The 16,306-nt window shown below is 42.0% G+C and overlaps 2 protein-coding genes across 2 annotated transcripts; one reads left to right on the top strand and one right to left on the bottom strand.

Moving 5' to 3' along the window:
• Positions 1-33: 33 nt before the first annotated feature.
• ZBTB43 (zinc finger and BTB domain containing 43) lies at positions 34-16,241 on the top strand. The gene is made up of 3 exons (XM_073640288.1): positions 34-137; positions 5,271-5,369; positions 7,329-16,241. The coding sequence occupies exon 3, from the start codon at positions 7,352-7,354 to the stop codon at positions 8,753-8,755; it is 1,404 nt and encodes a 467-aa protein (XP_073496389.1). The 5' UTR covers positions 34-137; positions 5,271-5,369; positions 7,329-7,351; the 3' UTR covers positions 8,756-16,241.
• Positions 1,802-3,809, bottom strand: LOC141153119 (uncharacterized). Its single transcript, XM_073637803.1, has 2 exons — positions 3,685-3,809; positions 1,802-3,602 (listed from the first exon to the last, which is right to left on the bottom strand). Exon 2 carries the CDS (start codon positions 3,557-3,559, stop codon positions 1,886-1,888), a length of 1,674 nt encoding a protein of 557 aa, XP_073493904.1. The 5' UTR covers positions 3,560-3,602; positions 3,685-3,809; the 3' UTR covers positions 1,802-1,885.
• Positions 16,242-16,306: the final 65 nt, after the last annotated feature.

Below are 16,306 nucleotides of genomic sequence, written 5' to 3'. Positions count from 1 at the left end.
GGAAGGGGCGGAGCTCTGCGCGGCAGATGCGGAAGTGCTCCAGTCAGTCGCGGCCTGAGAGCGATGTGAGCACTTCCGGCGGCTGGAGGTGTCCGTACCCCGGGCTGAGATGTGAGGAGGGGCCGCTGCCGGGACAGGTAGTGTCATTATGGCGCCTGATACGCATCGAAATATAGATAATGCTCAAGCATAGGGATATTAGGCCGGGGTTACACTTGTAATAGAATGTACATTATATGTCAGACAATCTCATACCTGTGGTATAACTGTACTGCATGGCTGAATGTATTACATACCTGCTCATACACATATGTTACGTACGTCAGTGGATCTGTCCTGTTCTGTGTGATATTGACCACGGTGGTCGTCTGTACACACTTATTGGAGGGTACAGATGTGTAAATTAGTTAATGTGCATCGTCAATATTGTGCTCGCTCTGGGGTTGCCGTGGCTGCACCAACACATTCAATCTGTTCACATCATATTAGAGCTGTCCGTCAGATGTATATATTGGGAGTATTACCCAGTGTATAGCTTCAGGACCTGCGCACATCACCCATTCACTCCTATGCTGATAAGACATATAACACCTGGGAAAAACACCAGCGACACCTTCTTATACAGAAACAACAAAAAAGGTATGGAGGTCCGAAAAGAGGCCGTGAGTGCACTTTTATTCACTGTTGGGTGAATGGATACTTTTGGCATATGAACCATCGGTATTTAATGCCATGTGTATCAAACATAGATCTGTTTACGTAAGTACTGAGCCCAAGCCAGCGGAGGACACATCCAAGTAGTACCCAACTGACAACACTTTCCATTGTTTTCACGGGATGAATAGAGCTGCTTGGTGTTACAGCGTTACAGGACTGCCCATGGAGGCTCCGAACACATAACATGAGCATAACCTTGGGATATGTTCACATCATGCTGTTGGTTTACATTGTGTGTCCTATAGGAGCATACGTCATACTTAAAGGGAACCTGTTGCCTTGGATATGTGTCTGATCTGTGGACAGCATGGCGCAAAAAAGGAAAAGCTGAGCAGAATGATAAAGATTCCAGTATAACGTGTATTTTATTCATTGAAGTCCCTGGTGTTTGTGCAGATGAGTCCACTGGGTGGTCCTATCAGTGATTGACTGCTATCTCTATGCACAGTCATACAACGAAGACTGCCAATCACTGATAGGACCGCCCACTGGACTCATCCGCACAAGCACCAGGGACTTCAATGCAGGGCTGTGGAGTCGGTAAGCCACAGTTTCGACTCCCGACTCCGACTCCTGGATTTTATCAGGTTCTGACTCCGACTCCGACTCCTTCATAAATGGCCAATTCGTAACAATAAATTTACTGTTGTAAAATATTAACATCATGCTTATTCAGTTTCTCACCATCATATAAGTAATCAGACCACTTAGAGCAAAAATTATATTTATTAGAATACAATTAGAATATAGCTAATACCTTTTATAAACTTTTATAAACTCTTGTAAGTAAATATGCAATAAACACTGTTATGCAGTTAATAAAAAGAAATCTATAAATTTGTCCTCAGAAAAAGTATTGCCTCTGTCAGATCCTCCTTCATGGATGTCCTCAAATCTGATCTAATTATTTTGAGAGCAGAGAACAACCTCTCTACACTAACTTGGGTTGGTGGCAAAGCAGTAACCACTCGGGTAACATCTCTGACAATGTCATGATACAGAGGAATCGCTTGTTGCACTGTTATTTTTGATGAACGGTCAAATTTCTCAATTTCTTTTAGTGCACATGAAAAATTCTGCTGAAATGTACTGGCTGTGTTCTTTGATGGGGATGACTCTTCTTCTATGCGGGAACGCTTTGCGCGGTCCTTGTGATCCAAATATTTTTCTAAATTAAATTCTTCATCAGTTGATGATGAGGGTGAAGATGTGGCAGGACGACCAAATTTTTCTTGTTCCTCCTGACTGTTCTCCCTTTCATCCTTACTGCTATTTCAAACAGAGCTTCTATTACTTTAGTTAGCTGTTGATCATCTAGAAGAATCCGATGCATTGGGTCTACATAAACAGCTGCCAAAAGAATGTTATTTTGTAATAGTAGCTCCTCTCTCCGTTTCATTGATGTAGCAATGCCACTTGCAATTAACCCTCCTCTTTGGGACAGGCGAAACATCAGGTTCTTCCACTCCTTTAAGAAAATACCTGGAGTTAAGTCCTCTGCTTGTAATGTTTTAGTCACTGTAAATGGGTGCTCTAGCAATTTTTCCAGCTCAGTCACCTGATTCCACTGACTTTCATTTAGCGTCAGTTGAGGGTTAGCCATGTCTACAAGAAAGGTTTTCAGTTCAACCAAGCGCTGAATCATTAAGTAAGTACTGCCCCATCGTGTGGCTTGATCAATAATTGCCCCTTTTCCAGCACGTCTCTTCAATATTGAGTCAACTTTAGGGGTTCTCGCAACAGTAGCCAATTTTCTCACCTTGCCAATCAGTGCAGCAGCATGTCCTTCTTGCAGACTGTCTCTTATAGCCAGCTGTAGCGTATGCACAACACAGCGCATGTGATGAATGAAAGAACGTATTGACACAGTTTCAACAAGATCATCTAAACTATCATGTTGCTGTTCATCTGAAGCAACTTCAGTTTGGTCCTCAATTACAATACTGTGTTCCTCTATTTCAAACATTTCTGTGTCTGTGGACCCAGAATGTTCTTCTAGCTGCTGGTCACCATCATTACTCTCATTCATTAGCTTAATAGTACTTATCATATTTGAAGCATTGTCCGTTACGACAGAAAGAACTTGCTCTTTTTTAAGTTCATAGTCTTGCAGAACCCTTTCCACCAAGACCTGGAGAAACTCACTGGTGTGATGAGCTTTGGTGTCTTTTACTGCCAATGTCTTGGTAACTATTTCATTTTTGTCACAAACAAATCGGACATTCATGGCAAAATAGTTCACTCTGTGACGTGTGCAGGCATCCATTTTAAGAAACAGAAAGCGTCCCTTGAGAGTTTTTTTAAGTTCTTCCTTTTGTTTAAAAGCTTCTTCGATTACTAATTTTCTAATACTCTCTCTCTCCAGAGAAACACCAAGCTTGCGGGCCATTTCCCCATTCAGACACATAAAAGCTGGTTGTGAAAATAATGAAATAGGCACACTATCCTTTACAACAAGCTCTATGATCTGTTTTTTAAATGTTTCTACTGTCATTGTCACAGTAACTTTGTCACTGACAAAATATCTTGCAACTGATGGCTGCAAAGTTCTCTGCTCCTTTGTTTGGGTGGAAGAGCTGGGCACTGGTTCATTGGTTTGGATGCAGTCTTTCTCATCCACTGCTTTCAGTACTTCTGGATGAAAGCGCTGTAAATGTCTCTTTAGATTAGAAGCTCTGGTAGGAGCATTTTTATCTTTGCCTGAATATGCACTGATCTTGGCTTCACAGCATTTGTTTTCGTCTGGATCATTTGTCATACACTGACAGACATAATGTTTTCTATCTTGAGTGATGGTGAAATGTTCAAATACAGCTGATTTAATGTGACGCTTCTTTGACATTCTCAGATTTTTAATTCTGCATTCACAATCCAAATAACAATTCCTAAAAACAATTGTACAAAATTATTGCCAGGTCGTACAACTGATATAGTGGTCAGTAATACTGTTATTCCTCATGTACTCACAGTTAACTGATGCAAAGTTTGTTGAAAGGATAATACTTCTTACAGTCTTCCTCTTCTGAGTAGCAGCTGAGATGCTTGGAAGACGCACACCTAGTAAACATCTAGTCTAGAGGAGGAGCTTTACTACTAAGAATTTGCAACACATTTTCACTTTCAGTTTCATACATTGTAAGTAGGGGGGTTGGGGCAACATAAGCTTAACCAAGTATAAGATTAGATAAGGGCAGTGGAGAACAGTGACACACAAGAAGTAAGAAATGTCTCTATCTCCAGCAGAACTGCTTATCACTGTTGTTCATAGTTTGATAGAACATATATATTTGAGTAACATTTATAAAATTCATATGAAAGTTCAATTATGAAATATTAATACATTTTTTTTAAAGCTGGAGTCGGAGTCGGTACATTTCTACCGACTCCAACCAAAACTAACTCCGACTCCACGACTCCGACTCCACAGCCCTGCTTCAATGACTATAATACAAGTTTACCAGAACTTTTCTCACAGGAATGTCTATCAATCGGCTCTGCTCCTCCGGCTCTATAACATCCCGCCTGCAGATCAGAGACCATTTTCAACATGACTTGTTCCCTTTAATCTCTTGTGTAAAAGTTTATAAAGTTCATATGTTTCTATCCAGAATTCCCTTGTCAATGGGTAAAGTTGGTGCGTGCACCCATAAGCCTAATGTGTGAATGAGGCCCAGAAGCCACCGCTATCATGATTATTTTCATAGGTGGAGGAAATGATGTGAGTGCGACTTTGCAGCACACTTTATATTATAGGTTTTTGTTAGAGGAGGCTATTCCTAGCAGTAAAGTATTAATAAAACCTTATATCTACTTTGACAAGCATTTTATTTCTTTATTAGAAATGAAGCAACTGTGCAAGTAATCCTAAATAAAAATCTCTTGTTTTGTGTATACAGTTCTTATGTTGTCCTATGTGTTTCTATGGTTACAGACTACAAACCAATCCAGTGTGGTCACTTTCTGCAATCCCTACTAATCTACTGAATGTATGTTGGCAATAAGTAGAGAAGAGGCAGGAGGGAGTTATACATGCCTGCAGGAGTAGATTACTTAGGGTGTATTTGTACTCTGTAACCGTGGAAATACATAAGACTGCATAGGAGCTGTATACACAGTCAAAAAGAAAAATCTCCAGACGTTTCAAACATGTTATTCCCAACAAATCAAGTTATGCCCTTCCCACAGGATTAAGCGCTAATTTGCTGGTCTCTGGGATCCCATCCCCTTCTTGAATGGAAGAGAGGTGCAGATACTCCACATCCGCTCCATTCATTGTCTATAGGACTGCTGAGTACAAAACTCAGCTATTTCCCACAGTAACATAAACAATGATTGGAGTGGAGGTCGAGCATGCGCACCATTCAGGACAGGGCTGTGGATCCCAGTGATTGGACCACCAGCCATCAGCTGGTTACCTCTATCATGTGAAGAGGGGATAAATTGTTTTTTTTTTGGGGGGGGGGGGGTTGGAGGGGGAGAATAACCTTTTAATCGAATTATACATTTGCTTGATTACTAACTGTTTTTTCTTTGTTATTATTTTCCACTTCTAGTTTTGCAGAAATTGCACTTGTGGAGGTGGATTGGGTTGGAAAATGTGAGTGCAAGTTGGCCCGCAGGAAGTACACGGCTAATTCATGTCTGCAAAGTAGGTCAGTCATTGCCAGTAATACCGTGGTCACATTGTTCCACTGCTATAGGACAATAGCTTTTGTGCCATCTCCCAAAACAGGGACGGCGTGTCACCAGAACTGCATGATGGGGATTTTTACTGATTAGCTAAGGAATGAATATAGTGTACAACTGGTTTGTGCCCCAGTCACTTCTTTGGAATAGTGACCCCTCACAAGTGGGATTATCAGGGGACCCTAAAGTAAGTCACTATTAACTCATTGGGCTAAATCGGGTCATCCTAAGACTGTTCGTTCTTGGCTCTTCGAGCCATCTGTACAAATAGAACATATGGATTGCAGCTATCGCCTATGTACAGTGGTGGCCAAAAGTATTGGCACCCCTGCAATTCTGTAAGATAATACTCAGTTTCTTCCTGAAAATGATTGCAATCACAAATTCTTTGGTATTATTATCTTCATTTAATTTGTCTTCAAAGAAAAAAACACAGAAAGAATTGTCCTAAAGCCAAATTGGATATAATTCCACACCAAACCTAAAAAAGGGGGTGGACAAAAGTATTGGCACTGTATGAAAAATAATGTGATGCTTCTCTAATTCGTGTAATTAACAGCACCTGTAACTTACCTGTGGCACCTAACAGGTGTTGGCAATAACTAAATCACACTTGCAGCCAGTTAACATGGATTAAAGTTGACTCAATCTCTGTCCTGTGTCCTTGTGTGTACCACATTGAGCATGGAGAAAAGAAAGAAGACCAAAGAACTGTCTGAGGACTTGAGAAACCAAATTGTGAGGAAGCATGAGCAATCTCAAGGCTACAAGTCCATCTCCAAAAACCTGAATGTTCCTGTGTCTTCCGTGCGCAGTGTCATCAAGAAGTTTAAAGCCCATGGCACTGTGGCTAACCTCCCTAGATGTGGACGGAAAAGAACCGCGACTAACATCCAAACAAGTTCAAGCTGCCCTGCAGTCCGAGGGTACAACAGTGTCAACCCGTACTATCCGTTGGCGTCTGAATGAAAAGGGACTGTATGGTAGGATACCCAGGAAGACCCCACTTCTTACCCCGCGACATAAAAAAGCCAGGCTGGAGTTTGCCAAAACTTACCTGAGAAAGCCTAAAACGTTTTGGAAGAATGTTCTCTGGTCAGATGAGACAAAAGTAGAGCTTTTTGGGAAAAAGCATCAACATAGAGTGTACAGGAAAAAAAAGAGGCATTCAAAGAAAAGAACACGGTCCCTACAGTCAAACATGGCGGAGGTTCCCTGATGTTTTGGGGTTGCTTTGCTGTCTCTGGCACTGGACTGCTTGACCGTGTGCATGGCATTATGAAGTCTGAAGACTACCAACAAATTTTGCAGCATAATGTAGGGCCCAGTGTGAGAAAGCTGGGTCTCCCTCAGAGGTCATGGGTCTTCCAGAAGGACAATGACCCAAAACACACTTCCAAAAGCACTATAAAATGGTTTGAGAGAAAGCACTGGAGACTTCTAAGGTGGCCAGCAATGAGTCCAGACCTGAATCCCATAGAACACCTGTGGAGAGATCTCAAAATGGCAGTTTGGAGAAGGCACCCTTCAAATATCAGGGACCTGGAGCAGTTTGCCAAAGAATTTGTAATTGCAATCATTTTCAGGAAGAAACTGAGTATTATCTGACAGAATTGCAGGGGTGCCAATACTTTTGGCCACCACTGTATGAACAAATCCTAAACATCCAATATCTAGTGCTAATTTCTAGTCCCCAATGTGAATGGGGTGCATCGCTTGGATATCTCTTCTCACGCCCAAAGACAACAAATTGACTGGTGGTTGCATATGCTCATTGAATTTCCTCATGATTGGTGGCAAGACCCCCAGCGATTTATACAGTTATTTATTTAGTGCAGAGGGGGATAAATAATGTCTGTTGGATATCCCCTTTAACTCTGTACCTGTTAAGTGTGTTCACTAGCTCTGTGTTATTTTCCTTGCAGAATTTCAAAGCACTTGTGATGAAATGGAGCCTGGAATGAACTCTTTCCGCGTCGAGTTTCCCGATTTCTCAAATACCATCCTTCAGAAACTGAATCAGCAGCGTCAGTTGGGTCAGTTATGTGACATATCCATTGTGGTACAAGGCCACCTCTTCCGAGCCCACAAAGCCGTCTTGGCAGCCAGCTCCCCATACTTCTGCGACCAGGTTTTGCTTAAGAACAGCAGGAGAGTGGTACTTCCTGACGTCATGAATCCAAGGGTCTTTGAGAACATCCTCTTGTCCTCATACACTGGAAGGCTGGCTTTACCCCCTCAGGAGATTGTGAGTTATCTAACAGCAGCAAGTTTCCTTCAGATGTGGCACGTCGTAGACAAGTGCACAGAGCTCCTGGAAAGTAACCCAACGCTTCTGTGTCAGAAGTCCAATCTCAGCAATGACCACCAGTCCCCCAGCAGCAGCAACTACAATGGTCTCAGTGAAAACTTTGAGCTTGGATTGTGTGCCCAGCCAGAATTCAGGAAGGGTGAAGACATACGAGATGGTGAGAATGAAGAAGAGAGTCCAAAGGATGATGAGCTGTCTTCTCAACTCACTGAACACGAGTACCTGCCCAGTAACTCCTCCACAGAACACGATCAGCTGAGTACGGAGATGACCAGTCAAGATGGTGAAGAAGGTGCCAGCGACAGCGCTGACTATCACTACTCTCGTCCTCTGTACATCAAGCCAAGCATCATGTCTCACAAACGATGGGTTCAAATAAAACCCGAAAGGTTTGAGCAGGAATGTGAAGGTGTTGAAGTCCACACACCCTTTGAAGACCATGTTTCTGAGTCTGTCAGCCTAGCTCAGGTTGAAGCTCCAATCCAGTCTTCAGGAGTTGTAGACAATTTTGACTTCTGTAATAAGAAGGTAGCAGAGCCGGAAGGACATGGTGGTGGCAGCAACAACAACCGTTATGACGACCATGTTGATTTTTACGGGGCTTCTATGGAAGAGTTTTCAGGAGAACGTGAGGAACATCTTGAGGGACATGGCACAGAAAACACCTCAGGAGGTTTTGGGGAAGGCTTAGACGTTTCTACAGGTATTAAAGAAGAAACTTCATCCTCTGGCTTTACTGCAGTAGTCTATAAACTGTATCCTTGCCAGTGCGGTAAAAGCTTTACACACAAGAGCCAGCGGGATAGACACATGAGCATGCACCTCGGCCTGCGACCTTATGGATGTGGGGTCTGCGGTAAGAAGTTCAAAATGAAGCATCACTTGGTAGGCCACATGAAGATACACACTGGGATAAAGCCTTATGAGTGTAATATATGTGGCAAGCGTTTTATGTGGCGGGACAGTTTTCACCGACATGTAACTTCTTGTACCAAGTCCTACCATGCTTCGAAAGGAGAACAGCCCCAGGCCGAAAGCTGAATCTTCCTATGTTTTTTTTTTTATACTCCTGTACGTTGAGAAGCAGCTCTCCATACGCACTTGGCTCGGCAAACACTATAAAAATATGTTCAAGCAATAAGCAAATTAGAGTCTGCAATAGTAATTTCAATTTGGTGCCTGCTATTGGAACAAGATTTCATATCCAAAACCGATGGCATATTACTAGGAGAAAAATTATAGGAATATGTTACATATTCTATAAAAAAAAAAATTCAGAACACTGCTGTAGCAAAAATCCAATTAAAGGGGTGGTTTCATGCAGACAACACCTTTTTTTTTTTTTTTTTTTTTTAAAGAAACCATTTCTGAAATCAGCTGATTGGGGGACATGGCACCCAGCTATGTAGTTTTCCTGCAGCGGCCACAGCTGGAAAAATGTAGTATTACATGCTAGCCAAATACATATACACAATTAGGGTCAGCCAGACCAAGCTCTGTTAGCGCCCCTCTTGTATGGTTCATAGAAGTCATGATAATGATGTGATAATAAGGTATATGGAAAAGGGGTCACAAAGTGACCCCGATCATGTGTTATGCAGACTGTAGTGTCACATTTCGACAACACAAATAAAACTATTTTGGGGTACTGTACACAACTTTGATCCGACTGACTTGAATGTAAGTTGCGTACGGATGTTTTCGGTCACACGACTTGTTTGAAAATTACTGACACCCTCTTAGTCATCATGTAGCCGTTGCTTAAATCTAGTATTAAATGCTACAATACATATGAAGGGCCCAATTCAGTATTGCGTTTGCACCTGCTTTTTCTCAAGTTTTTAGTGTCTTGCTCCCTTTTTTTTTTTTTTTTTATTGCGCCCCATTCATCTTTCTATTGTGCCTTTTTTTGAAAGTCACTCTTTAATGTGTTTGCCTTTTTTAAGTTCGCCACTATGGGCAAAGTTTACAGTTTTCAGATGTTTTCGCCTGATTCATCATTTGCGACTTTTTGAAAAGGTGCAAAATTTGGCACAAATGTTCTGTAGGATACCAACCTCTCACCCCACCATTTCATTTCCCTTTGGGGGCAATTTTGAGACATTTTAGTGGGGCATGCACCTCTTTTGCTCTAAAAAGTCTCTAAACAGGTTAAATGCAGAAATAAAAAGCATTTTTGATTTCAGCACCATTTAGATGAATTTGGTGCAAAAAAAAAAACATCAGCGAATACCATAAAACAAAATATGAAAAGTGACTTAGAAAAATTGCAAATGATGAATCGGGCCAAAAATGTTAAATTATTATTATTTTTTAATGTTGAATTCCAGAAAAATCCGAAACAAATCCAAAATATTTATTCAAATTTTTTTTTCCTGAATATTGAATTAGTGGTATTGTTTTAAGATTCCCTGCCTTTGCATTATATTATTGGTACAAGAATTTTCTGCTTTTATATGCCATGAGAACGACAAAGAAAAAAAAGCTTTAGTTTTTTGGATAATTTTTTAAAATAATCAAAAAGTCACAATAGCAAGTACCAAATTCAGAGCCGGAGCTTCCTCTCATGTTCTAACCTGGTTCGACCATTGGGTCCCATTTGTTCAATCCTGTCTGAAACGATGAAAAACGTAACCTATACTTGACCACAGAGACGTGTATCACTTTGCTACTTAACTGGTAATAATTCCCAGTTTCTAACACAGAACATCTGTGACTTTTAGGTTTTTATTATTATTTTTATTTATAAGAGAACTAGTTGCACCTTTAATTTGTGGGCACTGTAATCTACAATGCACCATATGAACCTTTTTTTAATCGCAATACTCGGACGACGTGTATGTAATAATATTACTGGATCCGGATCCAGGTCGGACTCTAGTTTTTTTTTCTTAGTTCTTTCACAAAGAATTTCATTTTAGCACTTTCCAAATGCATTACAAGATTGTGTGACCATGTAAAATTAAAGCATTGGGCAACAGCAAAAAGAAAAAAAAAATCCAGCTTTTGTCTGGGAGATAAAAATTTCCCAGTTATGTACTTCCCAATGATCAATTTGTGGTTTGTTCCTGCACATACTGGATCCAGTTAGTGGTTGTCATGACCTGTCTGGGAACATGTATAAGAAATGACTCACTGCACATATGCATACAATGCCGCTTCCCGGGCAGGTCATGGCAGCTGCAGAATGGTGGCCTGCTAGAAGACACCCATTTGATTGACTGGGGTTACTAAGGTGAGAATTTAGGGGAAGGACTGTGTAGGTGAGAAAATTTAGGGTTAAGTTTGATGGTGTAAGTTTTGGGGTGTCACAGCTCTTTTTTTAACACTTTTTAAAGACCCAGAGCTGGTATTTGCCAATCGTCATACCAGTTAGTAGGCAAGTAGCATCTTGCTTGTTCCTACACCAAGGTGTATACCCCTTGTATCCCTACAGGCCCTAATGTTATAGGACCACCCTTTCTAAACTGGTTTGGTGCTTTCCCAGTCTATGTAAGCCCCTTCCATCACTGGTTATAGCTGTTTAGTAGTCCACAGATTCGCTATCGTGCAAATTGTCTCCTTAGTGGTCCCTATGGATGAGTGATCTGCAATCTGACAATTGTACATTAGTTCTTATGTGACAGATGACTTCTTATTGTCTCCTATTTTTCTGGACATAAGCTGAAATCGATAGCACTTACTTGAATAGTATACATATATATATGTTCGTTATGATGGTTGATTAAAGGTGTTTGAAACATTGTCAAACTTAAGAATTGTTTCCAAATTTTTTGCTATTGGAGCAGGTCTCGAAGATAAAAAATAATGTAGCGTAACTCTGTTTTAACTGGTGCCATGATGATGTAGTCACGTGTGGTGTAAGCTAGCACACTGTAAAGAGGGGTGTCGCTTTTAAAAATTATTTTGCAGCTATTATCTAGATATACATATGTATACATTATATACTGCTTTACTTCTAAGTCTACTCCAATCACTTCTAAAGCTGCATCCTGAATTCTGCTGATTTCTATCACATGTAATTCACCTATAGAGTCTTGTCAGACACCACTTATTACTTGAAACAACTGTTTGGCGCTTGGTTTAAATTGTAGCTCTCAGAAGAACGTGCGCTGTCATTTCTGGGCTAGAAGGAGATTGCAGAATTGGAAATTTAGCGTTGGATTTAACGAGGATAAGAAATGGTGTAGTGCTAGATCAGTATCTAAATATCAGATTATAATCTCGTCTTGACTTGGTTGTAGTCTTGTTGGTCCACAATGCAATGGGTTTTTTTTGTTTCAGAAGTGTAGTTAAAGCTAATCTGTCAGGATTGTATAAAAGGGCAGCACAGTATACTGGGTGCACTGAGCTCATGATAACGTTTTTAAATAGATTTCTTGTAGTTAATATCATGTAAGTTGTTAGGTCTCTGGAGAAAGCCTGTGAGTCTTGTATATCTGGCTTTTCAGAGACCTGCATCCCTGACCACTAATAGAGAGCCTGTGAGTCCTTCATCCCTGCCCATTAATAGAGAGCCTGTGAGTCCTTCATCCCTGCCCACTAATAGAGATCCTGTGAGTCCTGCATCCCTGCCCACTAATAGAGAGCCTGTGAGTCTTGTATCTCTGGCTACTTCTAGAGGAAATCTGTGAGTCCTGAATCCCCGCTCACTAATACAGAGAGCTTGTGATTCCTGCAGCCCCCTCCCACTAATCGTGAGTCCTGCATTCCTAGCCCAATAATACAGAATCTAGGAGTCATACATACCCTGCCCATTAAAAGAGAGCCTGTGACTCCTGCATACTCCATCCATTAATAGATCGAGCTTGTGAGTCCTGGGTACCCCACCCACTAATAGAGCTTGTGAGTCCTGCTGACCCTGCCCACTAAGAAAGAGCTGGTCAGTCCTGCATACCCCACCCACTAATAGAGCTTGTGAGTCCTGGATACCCCACCCAATAATAGAGCTTGGGAGTCCTGGATACCCCACTCACTATATAGAGCATGTGAGTCCTGCGTGTCCCGACCACTAATAAAGAGAGCTTGTGAGACCTGCTTACCCCGCCCACTAATAGAAAAAGCATGTGAGTCCTGCACCTTCCTGGCTACACCGAGAGAAAGCCTGCAAGTGCTGCTTATCCTACCTAGACACTAGTGATTGACAGCGTTTCTTTTATGACTTTACATACCACACAGAGAAATCACAAGCAGGATTCACAGGCTTTTTTTGCGTGGTGGGGGAAGCAGGACTCATAGAATTTTCATTGTGAGTGGGACGGTAAGCAGGACTCACAGTCTTCCTCTGAGTGGTGGTTTGGGGAAGCAGGACTCACAGGCTTCCTCTGAGTGGTGGTGTGGGGAAGCAGGACTCACAGGCTTCCTCTATGAGCGGTAGTGTGGGGAAGCAGGACTCACAGGCTTCCTCTATGAGCGGTAGTGTGGGGAAGCAGGACTCACAGGCTTCCTCTATGAGCGGTAGTGTGGGGAAGCAGGACTCACAGGCTTCCTCTATGAGCGGTAGTGTGGGGAAGCAGGACTCACAGGCTTCCTCTATGAGCGGTAGTGTGGGGAAGCAGGACTCACAGGCTTCCTCTATGAGCGGTAGTGTGGGGAAGCAGGACTCACAGGCTTCGTCTATGAGCGGTAGTGTGGGGAAGCAGGACTCACAGGCTTCCTCTATGAGCTTTAGTGTGGGGAAGCAGGACTCACAGGCTTCCTCTATGAGCGGTAGTGTGGGGAAGCAGGACTCACAGGCTTCCTCTGAGCGGTAGTGTGGGGAAGCAGGACTCACAGGCTTCCTTTATGAGCGGTAGTGTGGGGAAGAAGGACTCACAGGCTTCCTCTATGAGCGGTAGTGTGGGGAAGCAGGACTCACAGGCTTCCTCTATGAGCGGTAGTGTGGGGAAGAAGGACTCACAGGCTTCCTCTATGAGCGGTAGTGTGGGGAAGCAGGACTCACAGGCTTCCTTTATGAGTTGTGGAGGGAAGGAGCAGAACTTGTAGGCGTTCTCTATTGATCCTGCCAAATCCTTACATTAGAATACCAATTCAAATCCTAGAAAACGCTCCATCCCCGAGCCCAGTGCCTCCTCCTCTATCCTGCGCTGCCCTCAGATACAGACCTGTTGGCTCTCTAGTGGGCAAAGATGTAATTACAGAAAGTAAGAATTCTTTAGAGCCTGATCTGTTCTAGAATTTCCACCAATATTACTATAATTGATATTTGCACAGCTGGCTGAGCCCTTTTTCGGCTTAGCTCTAACCTGTTTACATAACGACAAGAAAGTCTTTTAATATTAATAATATTAAGTTCATATGTACTTATGTTTTGCAGGCCTGACATATCTGGTAGCGTCATCATTGTATGTAGCCTATATGGAAGCATTAGTTTTGTGTTAATAAGCATATTGTTTACTACTTCATAGTTTTTGCATTTTTCCTTCTCTAATAGAAGCAAACTCCTTCAGCTCTTGAACAATGCGACACTGTCCTTGATAATATTCCTAAGCCTCCACCTGCCAGATCCGGCCTCATCATAAAAAATAGCATAAAAATTGTATAGGGGTGTACAAACTGTACAACCTGCGCCTGTGCACATATGCAGCTAATGGAGAAGGCTGTTACATGACCCGAGGCTGCCATGTTGACACGCTGCGGGGCGAATGAGCCATTCACAATTTCACTGTGCCGTTGGTGTGTGACTTTTATTTTCTATTCCCTTACAGTTCTGACTCTTGATATTTTTCATGGAATCCTAGAGTACCCCTTTAAAGGTGAGGTCAGTAATTAATAAAATTTTGCTACCTAACAATCTATGGGCCACTATAGGTGTTACATATGTGGTCTAAGTCTTAAAGGTGCCATCCACCCCTGAGGACTTTTTTTTTTTTACTTGCATGTATTTGGTGCAAAAAAAATAATTTTTGCTATTCAGCTTCATTAAAAATCTTGCATTGTTTTGCTTTTACAGGCTCTTACTTTCCCCACACGGTGAACTTTTATGTGGTCATACATCAGCTGAGAGGAGCTAAGAAAAAGACAGATTAGAGTTAGAATCTCTCCTATTGGACTGTCGGAATAAGCTCACTGACAGATTCTCAGTTAACCCCTTCTGCAGCCAGCAGTAGACAGTGCAACACAGAGGCTATAGAAGATAAACTATGCAAAATTTTTAATGAAGCCCAATTACAAAAATGATTTTAGCACAAAAATATGTGCATTTAAGTAATGGGGGAAAAAAAGTCTCCAAAGGTGAAGAACCCCTTTTAGACGATTATAGAGCTTAGATTTAGATTAAAAAAAAAAATTCAGTGAAGGATAGGCACTGACCAAACATTTCTGGTAGGAAGGAGACAGCAGCCTTTCATTAGTGATGCATCTCTGCCATCAGTAGAATAATGTCTGTAGCCATCTTTATGGTATTGGTTCATAGCAGAGCAGCCATGACTGATGAGGCCAAGCCGCCCAGTGACTCAGTGTTATATAACACGACTGGTAATGTTCGGACATTTCTTGCTATTTATTGAACGCACGTCAACAACTAAGCCTGAAACACAAGTTACCTGGTGGATTACAGCTGTTAAACACATTAATGCTTTACCTAATGTTCCTTTATGTTGACAGACCTTGAGATAACTAGTGAGTGGCATCTGAAGGAGCAAGAGAAAAAACAGAAAAACTATATATATTGCAAGTCGTTAAAATTTAGTTTTTTTTTTTATTTATATGGGAAAAGCTGGGTTTCCTAGAAATCTTTGCAGTGTATACCGTATTTTTTGGACCATAAGACGCACCCCAAATTTTCAGGAGGAAAATAGGGAAAAACATTTAATGTGTCAAATGAGGGGTCCGTCTTACAGTCTGAATTCAGTTTACTGGCAGGGGGGGGCAGCGGCCATGGTGAAGCAGTGTCACAGGAGGTGCGATAATGCGGAGCTATGCTGCGAGTCCCATCCCAGGCTGGTGCTCGATTCTGCGCGCACTTACATGGTTTCAATGCGGCGGTCTCTGGGAAAATGGCCGCTGGATGCAGCGCATGTGCAGATTGAGATCTCGGTGCCATTTTCCCGGAGACCGCCGCATTGAAACCATGTGAGTGCGGGGGTTCCGGGCTTTCAGAAAATGTTGGCGAAGTCCCCGCACCGCTGAATACCCCATTCTACCAGCCTGGGATGGGAATCGCAGCATAGCCCCACAGCTCCGCACCTGCGAACACGCCCTCCTCCCAGCCCGACTCCTGCCGCCGCCACTCCCCAGTAAGCTATATTTGGTCTATAAGACGCACCCCTGTTTTCCCCCCAAATTTGAGGGGAAAAAGTGTGTCTTATAGTCTGAAAAATAGTATGTGCCAGACAAACTCCCCATTCACACAACGGAGGCTTAAAAGCATGTCTTTTCAGCTTCCGTTTGGATGGCATATCTTTGCATATTTTTTTTTTAAACTTTGCTTTATACAATAGTATCATCTATTCTATAGAGAGGCATCTAGTAGAAAAGATGTGTATATGTATATATATATATATATATATATATATATATATATATATATAATAAGCTGCACTAGCTAAATCTATATTTGGGTGCCAAGCCTTCTAGGCAGTTACCAAATGT

This window comes from Phyllobates terribilis, unplaced genomic scaffold (assembly GCF_046119375.1).
Source record: "Phyllobates terribilis strain yellow unplaced genomic scaffold, ASM4611937v1 Scaffold_7__3_contigs__length_470593459, whole genome shotgun sequence".
NCBI lineage: Eukaryota > Metazoa > Chordata > Amphibia > Anura > Dendrobatidae > Phyllobates > Phyllobates terribilis.
Note: the sequence above shows the minus strand (reverse complement) of the source record. Positions and strands in the feature narration are given on the sequence as shown.